General features: G+C 32.0%; 2 protein-coding genes across 7 annotated transcripts; one reads left to right on the top strand and one right to left on the bottom strand.

Annotated features, from left to right (window-relative positions):
• LOC114376269 (gibberellin 2-beta-dioxygenase 8-like) lies at positions 1 to 16142 on the bottom strand. The gene is made up of 3 exons (XM_028334292.1): positions 15513 to 16142; positions 5765 to 6089; positions 1 to 452 (listed from the first exon to the last, which is right to left on the bottom strand). The coding sequence occupies exons 1-3, from the start codon at positions 16022 to 16024 to the stop codon at positions 222 to 224; spliced, it is 1068 nt and encodes a 355-aa protein (XP_028190093.1). The 5' UTR covers positions 16025 to 16142; the 3' UTR covers positions 1 to 221.
• LOC114376270 (tRNA ligase 1-like) lies at positions 8033 to 11299 on the top strand. 6 transcript variants are annotated; one of them, XR_003658933.1, is made up of 5 exons: positions 8034 to 8596; positions 8734 to 9028; positions 9769 to 9819; positions 10000 to 10075; positions 10532 to 11299. XR_003658933.1 is itself a non-coding variant. In XM_028334295.1 (3 exons), exons 2-3 carry the CDS (start codon positions 8779 to 8781, stop codon positions 9786 to 9788), a joined length of 255 nt encoding a protein of 84 aa, XP_028190096.1. In that variant the 5' UTR covers positions 8033 to 8596; positions 8734 to 8778; the 3' UTR covers positions 9789 to 11299. The 6 variants fall into 6 exon arrangements, 2 of the variants coding, with proteins under 2 accessions (XP_028190096.1, XP_028190095.1); XR_003658932.1 differs by having other exon boundaries at positions 8035 to 8596; positions 10526 to 11299; XR_003658934.1 differs by having other exon boundaries at positions 8033 to 8596; positions 8734 to 9013; positions 10000 to 11299.
• Positions 16143 to 16399: the final 257 nt, after the last annotated feature.

Raw genomic sequence — 16399 nt, forward strand, 5'->3', positions numbered from 1 at the left:
TTTTAGTTTTTTAAAAATTATTTAGCGGCATGAGACCCTTTTAATTTTGTTACACTAATCAGGAATCGCTAACCACATGGTGATCGAAGTTCCACTTTCACTTGTCTTGATTTTCTACAAATTATCTAAGCAATTATCCATTTCTAAAATTGCTGAAGAATGAAGATAATTAATATGACAAACAAACGTGAACACAAATTTATGAGTCAAACCAATAAAGCTTAGCACTCCTCGTGGTGCTGAAATCTTGAAAGCCCAACTTTATAGCCTAGGGCCTTGATATCTTGTTGCACTTGTGCTCTGAACTCATTGTAAGTAAAGGGCTTGTACTTGTAGCTCTCAATTGCAACGTCTTCACCCGGGAAAACAAAGTAGCATATTGAAATCCTCTCTTTGTGTTTGTTTATACTCACTCTGTGTGTCACACTCTTGTATCTGTCGTCGCTAATTGCCTAAACCAAACCAAAACAGCCATTATGAAGAGTCACTTCAAAATATAATTTCACTAAATATTAAATATATTTTCAATTTCTATTTATATATTTTTTTAAATTATTTGTTTCTATTAAAATTAATTTATTTTTATTCTTTAAAAAGTATATATTTTTCATTCCTAGCAAATGATTAAAAATCAATTATTTTTAATAGAAATAGGAATTAAAAGTAAATAAAATTTAAATAGGAAGCAAAATATAAATAATTTTAGGGATAAACAATTATATAATTTTTTTAGGGAAACAAATATATAATTATAACGCATTTGATAGCGTAAAGTTTTATATATATATATATATATATATTTATATATTCAGTCAATCATAAATTATATTACTTAATTTTTTTTATCATACACAATAAAATTAATGATGAAAAAATAAATAAAAAGATTATTGAGTTTGTAATAATTATTCGAATTAATTACATTTTAATCCCTTTACTCTTGTTAAAGATTTTGGTCCCTTTTTTTCCACAAATTTAGTTCTCTTATTTTAATTGTATACTTTTTGTTTATCTATTAACTTGATGTTTATTATTTAACAAAAATATCAACATAGAGAGTCACGATAGTATGAATGTAATAACGTGACAACATGCAAAACAAGAATTTTTGTTATTATAATGGACTAAATATAGGAGAGTGTAACATTAACATTTTCGTTAAATATTAAATATAAGGTTAATAGATAAGTCCAAATTATACTTTAAATAGTAAGAGGATCAAATCCGTGTCAAAAAAAAAATTAGGAAACCAAAATTGAATTTAATTTCATGATATTAGAAAAATAAAAAATGCAATCTTAATAAATCTTAAAAGTTATATTTATAATGATTTGTAATCTTATTAGATCTTTATACCTATAGCACATAAAAGTTAAACTAAATTAAAAATAAAAAGTATATTTATAATGGATAAACCACAACAAAAATTTAATGTATTTAAAGTGTTTGTTTCAACATTCAAATGTATTTAAATTGTTATTTATTTATTTGTAAAAGTTGTTATTTGACTTATCTATAAAACTTCTTATTCATTTATCTCTAAAAGCTATTATGCTTATCTACAAGTGATCAATGGTAACAACCTCACTATCAGCAGCTCTATATATAGAGCAAATGTATCACACTTTAGAATCGATAAAAACCTAGTTCATCAATACTCTTATATGCTAACAATAGCTTTTCCTTAACAGTAGATGATCCTTGACTGCCACCATGACTTCGTCCCTCACTAATGGCGTAAAAATCATTCCAGCCACTGACGCATAGTCAGTCATGGCCCTAAACACTCATGCCTCCATCAAACATACCTACGCAAATTTTCTAGCATGGAGAGTTTAGTTCAATACTCTCCTTGTGGGGTATGATCTAATAAGTTTTGATGGCACAATCAAGTGCCCTGCCCCATCTCGCGGGGACTTTCATTATTGGAAATGATAGGATCAATTGATCCTTCATGCCATTATCTCCTCGGTTGACTACATTGTTATCATCATGCTGGGAAACGTCAAAACCTCGAAGGAAGCCTGGGACATCCTCCACAAGATGTTCTCCGACAAGAAAAGAGCTCAAATCATGCATCTATCTTGCTTCATAAAGGGCTCCAAACCCATTTATGAATACCTTAATGGTATTAAGTCAATATCGGATGAACTTGTTGTCATTAGTTCTCCGTTGAAAGATGTTGATCTTGTCATTCACACCTTGAATGGCCTTGATGCTGAGTATAGAGAGGTAACTGCAACACTACGCACTCAGGAAAATCCAATTAGCTTTGATGAACTCCATGATCTCCTTGCTGACTTCGAGAATTACTTAAAGAGGGATGAGCCATAGCCAGATTCCATAGCCACTGCTCATGCAACAGAAAAGGTAAAGCATAACTATTATAAAAAGAGCACTCAGTCTAGGTACAACCCAAACTATTCATCTTCCACTGGTAGATCCACATCTCCAAATTCAAAAAAGGTGATATGCCAGTACTGTGAGAAAATTGGGCACACTACCAAGGTATGCTATAAGATCCATGGCTATCCATACCCACCAAAACACAACAATGCTCTAGCAGCACATCATGCTAGAGTGCTACTCCCGAGTGTGACTAATTGGATCATGGACTTTGGGGCCATACATCACATCACTTGTGATCTTGATTAACTACATCTCACACAACCATACCAAGGACAAGATCAAATAATTGTAGGTGATGGCTCAGGTCTTCCTATTGTTCACAAAAGTACTGCATGTTCCAAATATATCTCAAAATCTTTTATACTCTTCACCTTCCAAAAGCACTGCATGTTCCAAATATATCTCAAAATCTTTTATTGGTTTCTTCCCTATGCCAAACTAACCCAATCTCGATTGAATTTTTTCTGACCATTTCTTGGTGAAGGATCTGAAGACAAGGGTTCCGCTTCTAATATGACAACTTAACAATGGCTTGTACCACATGCCCCACCCATCATCTAAACCCAAAGCACTTATCACAACCAACCACCTTCCATGGCATCATATTCTGGGGCGTCCATTTGATTGTATCATAAGTCATCTCCTTTCCCTTCATGAAATAAAGAGCAATTCTTCACCTTGCATTTCGTGTGGTAGTGTCAAGAGTCACAAGCTACCTTTTTCTACATCCACTATCAAAAGCAAGCAACCTCTTGAGCTTATCTACACCGACGTTTGGGGTCTTACTCCCACTAGGTCTTTTGATGGCTTTTCTTATTATTTAATTTTTGTTGATCATTATACAAAGTATACTTGGTTATACATGTTGAACAATAAATCAAACGTCTTAATTTTATTTCCAAAATTCAAAAGTTGTTGTCGAGAATTTTTTTAATTTGCAAATTATTTCCCTTTATTATGATAATGGGGTGAGTTCATCAAATTAAAAACATTTCTTAATACACACAGAATATCACACTTCACCACCCCTCCACACACACCATAACTAAATGTCAGCACAGAAAGACTACACTAACATATAATTGAAATAGGAAAAGCCTATCTTCACACATCAAACCTACCTCCCCAATTCTAGACTTTTGCCTTCTGCACTACCACTTACCTCATCAATAGACTCTCAACCCCAATACTAAACACGCAGTCACCTTTCCAAGCTCTACATCACACTGAACCAAATCCTACTCACCTTCATTCCTTTGGTTTCCTATGTTTCCCATGGTTGTGCCCCTACGCATCCAACAAACTCCAACCAAAATCTCAGACATGCATATTTGTAGGATATGCAACATTCCAATATGGCTACCTATGCCTTGAACCTGGAACACAAAAAATATATACATCCAAACATATGAAATTCTATGATCACATATTTACCTACTATACCCTAACACAAAAGCCACCAACCCAAACCCTAACCACAATCACAAACCAACCTTTACATATTACTATCCCTCTCAACCCACCCCATGACTCACCCCATCCTCAACCAATTGTATGTCCTCTTCAACTTCAAGAGGTCCCTTTGTGTTCGGATTTCTCATCAAGTAATTCTTCAAAATCACTCTGCTTCAATTCTAGATACAATTGTTACGGTTAACCCTCCCAGAGATAATACACCATCATCAACCAGTAGCCACCCTATGGTTACCAAATCCAAGAACAACATCTTCAAACCCAAACTCATGCTCATAACATCAAAGCACCCATTACTTCAAAATCGAGCCATCCAATCTATGTGAGGCCATGAAACATACTCATTGGCAAAAAAGCCCTAGAGGGTGAATTTGATGCACTTATAAGGAATGGTCCGTGGTCCTTAGCCCCCCCCCCCCCCCCCCCCCCGCGCCAAACAAACAAAAAAAAAAAGATCATAACATAGTGGGATGTAAGTAGTTGTTTTGGATCAAACACAATGTTGATGGATCTGTCTCAAGCTACAAAGCTTGACTTGTAGCACGTGAGCCTGGCATGACGCTCTAAAGGAATTAATCACCTCATATGTATTTTGGACCAATAAAATCAATCCTTCACTGTTTATATATGCTTTGGGTGGCATCACAACGTACTTCTTAGTGTATGTTGATGACTTACTACTCACAGGTAATAACACTAGGTTCTTGTGTGATTTTATTGAAGCTATTTCATAGGTGTTTTCACTCAAAAACATGGTAACTCCATATTATTTTTTGGGCATCGAACTCATCCCTAAGCCATTTGGTCTTCTACTCTCACAACATAAACACATTAGAGATATACTTGAGAGGTTTGACATGGGGCAGAACCTTCCCCCACACCCTTATCACCATCGTCCAAACTTCACCTTCTTGATGGTACAACCTTTGTAGATGCAACTAAATATCGCAAAATAATTGGGAACCTTCAATATGTGAGCCTCACAAGGCCTAACATTTCCTTCTCCATAAATAAACTCTCCCAGTTCATGCATAAACCAACTACACTTCACTTCCAGTATCTAAAGTCCATCATCAACCATGAACTCATGCTACTAAAACCAACTTCCGAGCAATGGCTAGCATACACTGATGCAAACTAGGGCGAAAATTTTGATGATAGGACCTCAGCTTCTACCTTTCTCATTTTCTTTGGAGGAAGTCAAATTTCTTGGATGTCTAAAGAACAATGCACAATAGCAAGGTCGTCAACTGAAGCTAAATAGCGTGTTGTTGCCACAACCACAACTGTAATTATGTGGCTAAAGAACCTCCTAACTGAGTTGCAGGTTCCTATGCATGAACCACCACAACTATTGTGTGATAATTTAGGAGCAACGTATCTTTGCTCTAATATGATTCTGCACTCATGCATGAAACATATCTCCCTTGATTATCACTTTGTGAGGGAATAGGTTCAGGCCAAGTAATTACTAGTATCTCATGTCTCCACCAAAGATTAGCTCGCATACATCTTCACTAAGCCATTGGGCGCAACACGCTTTCAAGATAAAGGTTACAGATGACACCTTCATCATGAGGGGGCGTAATGGATAAACCACAAGAATAGAAATTCAAATGTATTTAAATTGTTATTCATTTATCTGTAAAAAAATTTACTTATCTGTAAAAGATGTTATTCATTTATTTGTAAAAGCTGTTATGCTTATCTGTAAGCTGTCAATTGTAACAGCCTCACTATCAGCAACTCTATATATAGAGCATATGCATCACACTTTTGAATCAATAAAAACCTAGTTCATCAATAATCTTATAATTTAAGCATGCAATTTATCATTGTTGATATTAAAGTATATAAGCATAGGAATGAATAAAATTTGGACCTGCATCATGTCTCCAAGGTTGACAATCAGTGTGTTGGGAATGGGTTTTACTGTTAGCCATTGATCATCTTTGAGCACCTGAAGTCCACTGACTTCATCATCTTGGTTCAATATGGACAACACTGAACTATCAGTATGAGCCTCCATGCCCCAACCAACATTTGCATCAGAGCAATTTGGGTAGCGATAGACACGCACCATTCCAGTGTTTTCTGCCAGGTACGGCTCTGAGGGTTTTAGACTCAGGTCAAGGTTCTTCGCCATAGCTTCAAATAAAGTTGTGGCAATTCTTGACAGATGAGTTTTGTAGTCCTTTATCGGAAGTCTTACAACATGGAAACATACATGCATTTGGTTAATTAATTAATTAACTTTGATGAGCACAACTTAATAGATTGGCTTCAAATAGAAAATGATAGAAATAGTTCACTTTAATTCCATGATTTCAAGACCATTAGCTTTTTGTATGGCTTTATTTTTCATTTCGAGTAAAACAAAACTTACTCCATAAATTCTTGTCATTAAGCTTTCTAATCAAATAATAATATTTTGTAAGAAACATTAGATTTAGGGATATTCATAAGTTTATGTATTTGTGAACCGATTTTCTTTTTTTAAAAAGGTATTTGTGAACCAGAACAGATCGAACATTGATCTAAACATAAAGGTTTGGGTTTTTATGCTGTTTGGGTCGAACCCAACATAACCCATTCAAACCCAATTGCTTTGAGTTTGGGTAATAGATTTTATTTTGAAATCTTGCGAATCTGATGATGCAATTAATTAATGTGATATTTTCTTTTCTAATTATTATTTATATATATATTTTCATTCATTTATTATTTACAATATTTTTTTAAAATGTAAATTTCCAGTTCAGATTCTTTTGAACTCGATTGATCCGAAATTCATTTGGCAGAGTTGATTCTAATCAAATTTGACAAAAAAAAAAAAAAATACACAAATTCATCCCAACTTAAATTGGAGTATATATTTTGTTCGTGTTAAGTATATATTGAATTTTACCAAACACAATTTGTGTACACCCTAATTAGATTCATTCATCTTTTACTATATAGATAGTGGCAGATCTAAGATCTCAGGTAAGTGGGAACAAACTATTTAAAAAAAAATGTAACATATTAAAATGAGGAAGTGGTTCAAATACATAAAATAAGGTGTAAAATATAAAAGTTTAGGGATGCAAAATATAAAATGTTAAGAAAAAACATGTGAATTTATTAAAATGATTGTCCTCCCTTAAACAATCTAGGTGCTCTACTATATATAGGAAGATATAAGGTTGCCCTGGATGATTGGAAAACTAGAAGTTAAGGGTGAAAGGAAGAAGAAATAATGGGTTCAAATCTTTTTTACAAATGATAATATTAATAGCCTCTTTTCCATCTTAACAAAACTAAAAACTAGCATTTATCTATAAAAAAAAAAAAACTATGTGAAGGATTTGGAGATATTCTATGACAGTGTAAATGGTCTCTTTTCTATAAAATCAACCCTACATGTTCTTGTTACAATATCAGTCAGATGTTGATCTTCCCATTACACTGGATGAATCCTCTATTCAAGAAGATATTCATCGACCCACCTAACTTTCAGATTTTTCACTTGGTTAATGTTCCTGACAGAATACCCACTAGAAGAACATTAGTTTTGAACCTCATATTTCTCTCTGCCCAATATATATATATATATATATATATATATATATATATGATGTCCACGAGGAATCCATCAATCACCTTTTTTTTCTTCACTTGCACACTCTTTGGTCTCTCTGCACATGAATATGCACGTCTCATATACACTCTTAGCTGGAATTTAATGCCTCGTCCTCGTATTGATTACAGTTAAAAAGGTAATGATTATAACTTATTTACTACAATTTTTTTATTAACCACAACCTGATCCATTTATATGAGTTCATATATAGAAATGAAACCATTTTTAATGACTATTGGTTCCAAAACCTAGATCTTGAGCTAGGATTTCAGCAAAGCAAGGAAATTTAGTTCTATTTTGTTTTTTCAATTACACATTACTAGAAAAAATATCTTTATGAGGTTGGTTTTACAACAGTTGTACAAAAACTAATGTCATAAATAAAACAATAACATTTTTATTAATAATTGTAATTTTTTAAAGATGATTTTTAAAACCGTTTTAAAAATATTTTACGAAATCAATTCTTAAACAAAAGATGTTAAATATAAGATTTTAAAGATGGTTTTAAAAGACTGTCTTCTAAAAAAATGTGTTTTCCCAACCCGCAACATTTTAATTGGATCATTTTGTCTCATTGAAATTTGCACCAACACACCAATAAACAATACTCCTGTTCTTTCTACCCTATCTCCTCCACCTGCTCCTTAAACGTTTGAACTCCCACGACTCGTCGAGGCTCGATGACACAACCGAGACAGGCACGACCTGGTCCACGTAGAAGTGGAGGCTGTCACGGGGAGCCTCGCGGCCGTCGCCGCCCGCCCAAGACCAATCCCCTGTCGTTGTCTCCTTCAGCATATGACCCCCCACTCAGCGCACGCGCGACATCGTCATCACTCACCTCACCAAAACCCTATCCTCTCGCTCCGTCTTCTCCAAGTGCTACGGCACAATGTCCCCTGACGAGGCCTTCTTCGTCGCCGCCAGCTTCGCCGCCTCTGACAATGACGGAATCATGATTGTGCTCGCGTGTGTAATTGTCCTCACTTCAATGTCGGCACCGCAGAGATTTCTCTACACTGTCTCCCTTTGCTCACTCTTATCGCACCCTAACTCCCTCGCTCTCTCTCGCCAATTCGTCACAATCAGGTGTTTTATTCCTCTTCCGATTTTCGAAATCGTCGCTTTTCTTTCTCTAATTCGTAGCTCGAAACTAAAATTCGATGATCTTATGCTTTTCCGATCGAACGAGCTAAATTTTTAATCAACGATTGGTTGTTTTGCAGCGAAGTGGCGCGCATGTCGAGCGGAAATGGAAAGAAAAAGCGAAAATGAAGGGGCAATTATCTGTTACGGTAGACGCAGCTGTGGAAACTGTTAGTAACAAGCTCGGTGGATTGAGTATTGGCGAAAACAGTGGGAAAACTGCGGCGCAAGGTTCGACTGTGATTTGGAAACGTAAATCTTATGGAACTGCGAGTGGAGGCAATGTTACTGAAGTTGAAAATGGAGCTGGAGTTGATGCAGGTGTGGCTTCAACGCAAAAGAGCAGTGGCAGTGGTTTGAGTAAGATATTTTGCGGTAATTTCCTGAAGAATTTCACCTACTCACGTGCACAAGTTAGAGCGACTTTCTATCCTAAATTTGAAAATGAGAAGGCAGATCAAGAGGCATATTCTTTCTGTCACAAATTTTCCCTGTTTCGAAATGTATCATGTGATTTCTGCGATTTGTGTTTGAACTTTGAAGTATGTGTTTAATCTTAGCCTTCTAGAATAGTTCAAGACAAAATGAAGAAGTTTTTTATGGAAGTTATGGGGAGAGTAGGATTTTAGGATTCAGAGAGAGGATGAAATAAAGTAATAAACAGTTCTAGAGAGGAACTTTTGTCTCGTTGAAGGATTTATGTTTGCTATGGGAAGATGTGTTTATTTCTCTCGTGCCAAATACTTTGCTCTATCGTAGCTGAAATAGCCCTGCAAGCAATCCTGGCACATTTCCTAGCACCACAAGTTCTTTCACAAATGAAGGAATCACAAGATTTTTAAATATTGATTCTAAGAGAATAATAATCCAGAGTTCCCAACATCCATATGATGTGTTGTTATGCTTGGTTCTAACTTCTTGGAAACAATATTAAAGGCAAATTTTACTTGCCTGTATCACACTCAGGCTCTTGCATTTTTTTTAGGAATTTTTTTATAAGTGACAATTATTTTCTTCGGGATAATGAGCTCTTGTTCTCCTTCCTTTAATTACCTTTGTATATTATATAGTTTTAAAACTGTTACATGGATTGTGTATATTCTGTTTTGCTGTAGGTTCGGACCAGGATGATTGAGTTGGTGGCAAAAGGTTTGGCTACGATAAAGGTATGTTGATTGTACTTCATGTTACATTTTTTTTATAATTTTTTTTGGGGTTGATAACTACTAGTTGGATGAACTTTATTTGATTGATTTTCAGTGGGGGATTTAGTTTTATTGGCTATACTATTTTATATGTAACTACTTTTTGTTATTTATTGGCTATACTATTTTATTTTTGAACAGTTATACTGCTGTTAGTGTATTTGTTCTTGGACGGATGTTTCGTGAGGCTTGGGGAACTGAAGCTTCAAAAAAGCAGGTTGAATTTAATAATTTTCTTGAGGGAAAATTATAAATTATAGATAAAGAACAAAGAGGATTGAATTTAATAGCATCTCTAGGATTCTGTGGTAGTGTCAGAAAAAGCATCTCCAAGGATGGAACAATTTTTCCTACAAACTTTTCAGGCAATTGCAACTATATAAAACTAGAAAAGAATGTACAAGAATTTTTTCAGTTTCTTAAATTTTGCTTTACAATGTTCTAATAAATTTAGTTAAAGATTGAAATATTTTTATCACAAACATTTGGTCACATTGTGCACATTCAGACCTTCTATTTTTTCTGCAAAATTCAGGGTGTCCTTGTTAAATTTTTGGTTGTGTGAGGAGAATTATTAAAGATATCTTAACTGGAATATCTTTATTAATTTCCAATCTTGATCTGTTCAAAATTTGCCCAGTCTCTGAATTTTTCTTTTCTTTTTTAGGTTCAGCTTTCTCATTTGCAGGATTGATGTTAAAAATGTATGAATAATGATCAGCTTGTGACTAATGTGACACTCTTTCAACATGCGGTTTATGATCATTTGCTTTTCTATTTCTTGATTATGGAACTAGGCATACTTACATTTTGTGTATAATTTTGACTAATGTCTTTCACCCCCTTCCGACATGCACTTTTCAGTACATGTGGCTGTTAATGGTATTCACTTTGTAACTATAAGTTTATACTCTTGTAGGATTTTTTTAATGCATTTTTTAATTCCAATTAACCTTTAGTTTTAATTCGTGCTCAAACCAATGAAATGGACATTATTATTACCTTATCTTTCAAAGAAACCATATGTGCATATAAATGAAACTAGTAACTGTTTTTCTTGGAGACCGTGGACAGCGTCCCCGAGAAGATTATGGTAAGATTATTTTACTTGATTAATTCAAGAAAATTCTTGGTATTTTGAACAATATAGTCAGATATTGAATTGTAAGGATATCATAAAGTATGCATCTATATGGTTATAGGCTATAGCTACTATGATTACAGATTTTTGATATGTAGTAAGGATATTATAGAGTGTGTATGGAGAATAATGATCCTGAGTTCCCCAATAGCCATATGATGTGTTGTTATGGTTGGTTCTAACTTCTTAGAAACAATATTAAATCTCTGCGGTGCAGAGAAAAATTGTAACCTTTCTGTTGGTCCAATATACCTTAACCTCCTCAGAAAATGAATTTCCTCCAATGGATCATGATTTCAATATGACTTGGGATATTTTCTGCTAATTAATTAATTTCAGTCCTTATAATTATTCAACATTATATCCTACTAGCTAGTAGGATATAATGATATGATCTATGTTCTGTACTGAGCTTTGCCCACTTTGTGTCGTAAATTTACTTTCTTTTAAGTTTTTTTGTTTTCAACTTCAAATTTTTCAGCTTAATTACCATTATATGTATTGTCTTCCTATTCTGTATTTGGAGGTTGGAATGTGATAAAACATATCCTTGCATGTGTTTAGTTCAAGAAAATTTGTGGGTCCTCAGCTTAATTCCTTTTTTTTTATTGTTTTGTGTCTTTTGATTCTTTTACTATTATTTTTAAAGCATAAGGAATAAATATTATTTTATTTTTTAAAAAAAAATTTTAGAAAAAATATTCTAGGATTATTTTTTAGAAAATTATCTTAGAATGTATTTTTTAAAATATTTGTTTTTTTTAAAAAAAGATATTCTAAGATGATTTTTTCAAAAATTATCTTAGAATATAGATTTTTTAAAATAATTTTTCAAAAAATAATCTTAGAATTTTTAATTTTTATATATTTTTTTAAAATATTCTAAGAAGATTTCAGAATTAAATTATCTTAAAAATTATACCATTTTAAAACGATTTAAAAACGATTATAAAAAATCTTAACTTTCCACCATAACAACTTCAATAACGATTAAAAGTCGTTGTAAAAAATCCTTCAAAAATTGTAAAAAACACTTTTTTTTATTAATGATAGTACCAACTTTGTGTATTTTTTTTAAAAGATTTTTGTAAGTATATATGGATCTTGTAATTGGTTACAGGACTGCATGTACTCTCATGCATATAGTCTCTCATTTAATTATTATATATTTATATATCATTTTACGAAACAAAATTAAATAGTCAACCATCCAAATCTCAACAACTAACCCAGGCTTCCATCATTTATGGATATTCAATCACATTTTAAATTGTTCAGCCATAAGCCCATAACACGCAAGGAATTTATATGAGGACCCTTCAGCCTAGATGTGATGACCTTTTATGTGAGAGGTTTTACTGATATTCCATTTTTTTTTTTTTTGGAGTGTGTGTGTGGTTATCATGAAGGACATATGCAATGATCATGCCCTTATCGTCAAAGCACTTTTTCTTAAAGATGTTATCTTATTAGGCGTTTTCATTAAACTATATGTGAGTCCGGGTAGTTTTATGTTTTGATCCAATCTTGAGCAGTAAACATAATCCTTTTAAAGGTTGATAAATAGAGAGATAATTACTAAACTTTGCATAGATTTATTTTGTATTCTAATTAATATATATATATATATATATATATATATATATATATATATATATATGATCTTAATTTATCATGTATAATTTTTTTTCTTATTTATAACTTTAAAAAATACAATTATTTCATTTGACGTATATATTTCTTTTTCTTAAATTATCTTTTAATACATATAATTATTTTTTATTTTCTTCATAAATCTTTAAGATGTAACTTTTGTTACTTCTTTTAAAAAAACTACTATCACTACTTTTTTTTAACTGATTTTTCTTCTTATTTTTAAAAATAAAGATAGAGACAGGGAAGTTTTTCTTTTTAACTAGTGTAATTATAAAGAAAACACTCACAATGAATGACAAAAACCAAAATAAAAAGTTGTCGGGAAATAAGTCAAAGATATATGCATATTACACACATAAACGAGAAATGATAAGTTTATACTAATGTAAGTCAAAATAATTTTGTATCGTTTAATATATATTAATTCTAGAAATCTATAAAAAATTACTAAATGATATAAAAATATTATAAATTTTAAAGCATATTATAACAACACCTCCCGAGATTTCATGTAATTATACATGTATTATCTATTTTTTTAGCCATTATATTTATCTCTTTTGTAGGGGTATTATTGTAAAATTTCAGGAAGTGTCTAGGGAGTGCCAATGTAATGTTTCTAAACATATATAAAAGGATGTTAGTGTAATGTTTTCAAATTTAAAAGGAATTAGTATAGGAAAATAAAAAAAAAGTGAAATTATGTGTTATTTGATAATAGTTCAGGAGTGTTGTTGTAATATGCTTTTAAATCTTACATGGTACATATAAATTTATCTCATGTATCTATATGTTTGTAACATAATATAAATAGTTTTTTTTTTCTTCTTAAAAAAAGATACTTATGTACTCTCCGTGAATTTTCGAAAATATTCACAAATATGGTGTCATATACAACAGCTCTTAATTATATATAATTTTTTGAAAAACAAATGTGGAGGACCGGGTCCGGGTCCTCAATGGCTCATTGCTTAAATCTGTCCCTAATTATATATTTAGTTTAAAACAATTTTAGGGCGTTTCAATATTCAAATAATTTTTTAATATATAAGTTGAGTCACTAGAATTTACAATTTGATTTCACCCCTTAAATATATGACTTTGTACCCTATGCTTGTTGGTCCTTAAGTAATTAATTTATATGGATTATGAGAAGAAACATATAATAAGATTCAACCTTATCCTATCAATTTTTATATACTAATAAGAACCGTAAAGCACCCAATGGATAGGTCTCTCTCTCCTCTAATTGTTTCCTTTCCCTCTCATGATTTAATAGGTTTGGGACCAATTTGATTAGATAATCACTTCTAGATAATTCTAAAAAGTTTTTCAATCACATACTTTTCTCTTTCGCATGCGGTAGCTTATATTTGTGCTTAAGTGCGTAAGAATTTAAGTGATGAGATCAATAATTATTTAAGGACAAAATTTAGATGCAAAATTATTAATTATTCTGTGTCATTTTTAATTAAAATTAAAAATTTACTTGGGTAGCTTATGTTTATTTTCAATGTAAATGTAAATTTTATTATATAAATTACTGAATAAAAGCTTCAGTTAAATTATAAAAGCTTCAGTTAAATTGTAGCAGTGAACAGATGTGATTGCTAGTAGTATAAGTGTTCGATCATTTTGTTCTTTTTTTTTTTTTTTCTAGTTTTGTTGGTCTTTCATATCTAATTAAGGAAATTATACGTTAAACGCGGCTATCAAATCTGATAATCTTTCTCCATATATGCAATAACACAATTCAATTGGTCGAAACACCCCGTTCATGCAGTGCCATCAATGTCATAATCTCAAAAAGGTGACGGGTACGGGGTACCCCACAACCAAAACCATGAGGCAATGGCCAAGATCCATCGATCCCTATTTTCAACACTGGGTTATATTTTAATAATATTTCCCTATTATTTTATATAAAAAAAAATTATTTAGTAATATTTAATTTTATACGATACATCAATTCAACATCTCGAAAACATCCAAACCAACAACAAATCTCTAAAACATAAAAATATTTACTCTATCACCCAATCTCCAAATAATATATAAATTACCATACATTGTCAGTACTTTTTTGTATTTAATGACTTGCATTTTTGAAAAAAAAAGGGTTAATATTAAACCAATTAGAAATTGTTAACCACATAATTTTGATATGTGATATAGATATAATAATTTGTAAAAATATTTTATTTATTTATCTCTTTCAAGTCATAATGAAAAAAGATAAACACAAAAAATAAAATTATAAATTTTTTTATTTAAATTGTTTTACTTGTAATTTTTTATAATTTTTTAAAAAATTATTATGAAAATCAATGAACTATATATTATGTTTGTAATCCAATGACTTATACATACTTCTCCTGTCTTTATTATTTCTAAGACATTATAGTTTTAGAAAATAAAATACCATTTTATAATATTTCATTAATTATTTTTTATCAAAATATCATAAATTATCTCTTTTTTTCTCCTATACAAAAATAAATAGATTCCGGTAAGGTTAAAGATAAATTTTAAAAAATATTGTAATCATAAATAAATTTAATATTGATAACTAAGTTAACAAATATTTACAATAAATATAAATTAATCAATTATTTCTTATAATTAAGGAGTAATAATATATATTATTATAAAAAGATTTAAAAACATTATAATTTTCCAACACAAATACATGCACACACAATCCAAAAAGATAGACCCGATGGCCTGTACACATGAAAGAAACAAAAAAATAAAACGCAATAAACCAAAAGGAAACAAAATGCATAGAAAAATGTGGAAGAAGACAAATCAATAATAATGCAAGAGTTTATATTGGTTGGAAAACTTTGTGTCTTACCTGATGGACTCGAGCGTGGGAAGCTGATGAGGGTTGAAGTGTGGGAGTTGACTCAACGGCACATCAAAGCCTTCAACCCAATTCATGTTTTGGGGGCCTCTCGTTGTTGCCCCAGATGGCGTTAGGGCAGGGGTGCCCCAAAAGTAGGACACTGGGCTGCCACTGCATGCACCTTCTTTTGCTTCAAAGGACAAAGAGAAGAGTTCCTTGGCCACCTCTTGAAGCTTCTTCAAAAGGGTCATGGGAATCCCATGGTTTACCAAACGAAAAAAACCCCAATCCTTGCAAGCTTCGTCCAGCTTGCTCTTGTCATGGTTTAAGCATGAAAAATCTATGATGGGTATTGGATCCGAGTCTTGTTGGGTCGGGTCTTTATCAGGGTCAGGGTTTGGTGGTGGTGGTAGTTGGTGGTGGTCTAGGTGGCGGAGAACCGGAGGGTAGGACTCTATGTTGTTCATGTTATTGTTGTTGTTGTTGTTGGTGGGAAGGTTGAATATATATAAATCTATCATGTGTGTGTTTGTGAGTGTGTTGTTCTTTAATAAGGTTGAGGAAATGAAAATAGTTTGTGATGAATGCACTTTGGATGAGATTGGTGGCTAATTGGCCATGCCCTCAAACCATATAATAATATAATAAAAAGCTAGCTAGCCAAGATAGAGAAATATATGATAGAGTATCGAAAAACAAAAAATGATAGTGCCTCATTGTTTTAACTTTTAACTAACCTACACTTTATTTCTTTTTATTATATATGATTTTTTTTTTAAAAATGGGCAGACACGCTTACTAGTTACTACTACTGGATGGGTGTCATGTTGCATGGATGTTGTCAACAAAATGATTTTTTTTCTTTTATTAGTAAGAATAAAAACAAAAATTTATAA

This window comes from Glycine soja, chromosome 11 (assembly GCF_004193775.1).
Source record: "Glycine soja cultivar W05 chromosome 11, ASM419377v2, whole genome shotgun sequence".
NCBI lineage: Eukaryota > Viridiplantae > Streptophyta > Magnoliopsida > Fabales > Fabaceae > Glycine > Glycine soja.

Coding starts and splice junctions, on each gene's coding strand:
- LOC114376269 (XM_028334292.1), bottom strand. CDS start 16,024: ATGATAGATTTATATATATTCAACCTTCCCACCAACAACAACAACAAC. Junction 6,090..15,512: donor CCCACGCTCGAGTCCATCAG/GTAAGACACAAA, acceptor CCATGTTGTAAG/ACTTCCGATAAAGGACTACA. Junction 453..5,764: donor ACCTTGGAGACATGATGCAG/GTCCAAATTTTA, acceptor GGTTTGGTTTAG/GCAATTAGCGACGACAGATA.
- LOC114376270 (XM_028334294.1), top strand. CDS start 8,779: ATGAAGGGGCAATTATCTGTTACGGTAGACGCAGCTGTGGAAACTGTT. Junction 9,029..9,768: donor TTTGAGTAAGATATTTTGCG/GTAATTTCCTGA, acceptor GTTTTGCTGTAG/GTTCGGACCAGGATGATTGA.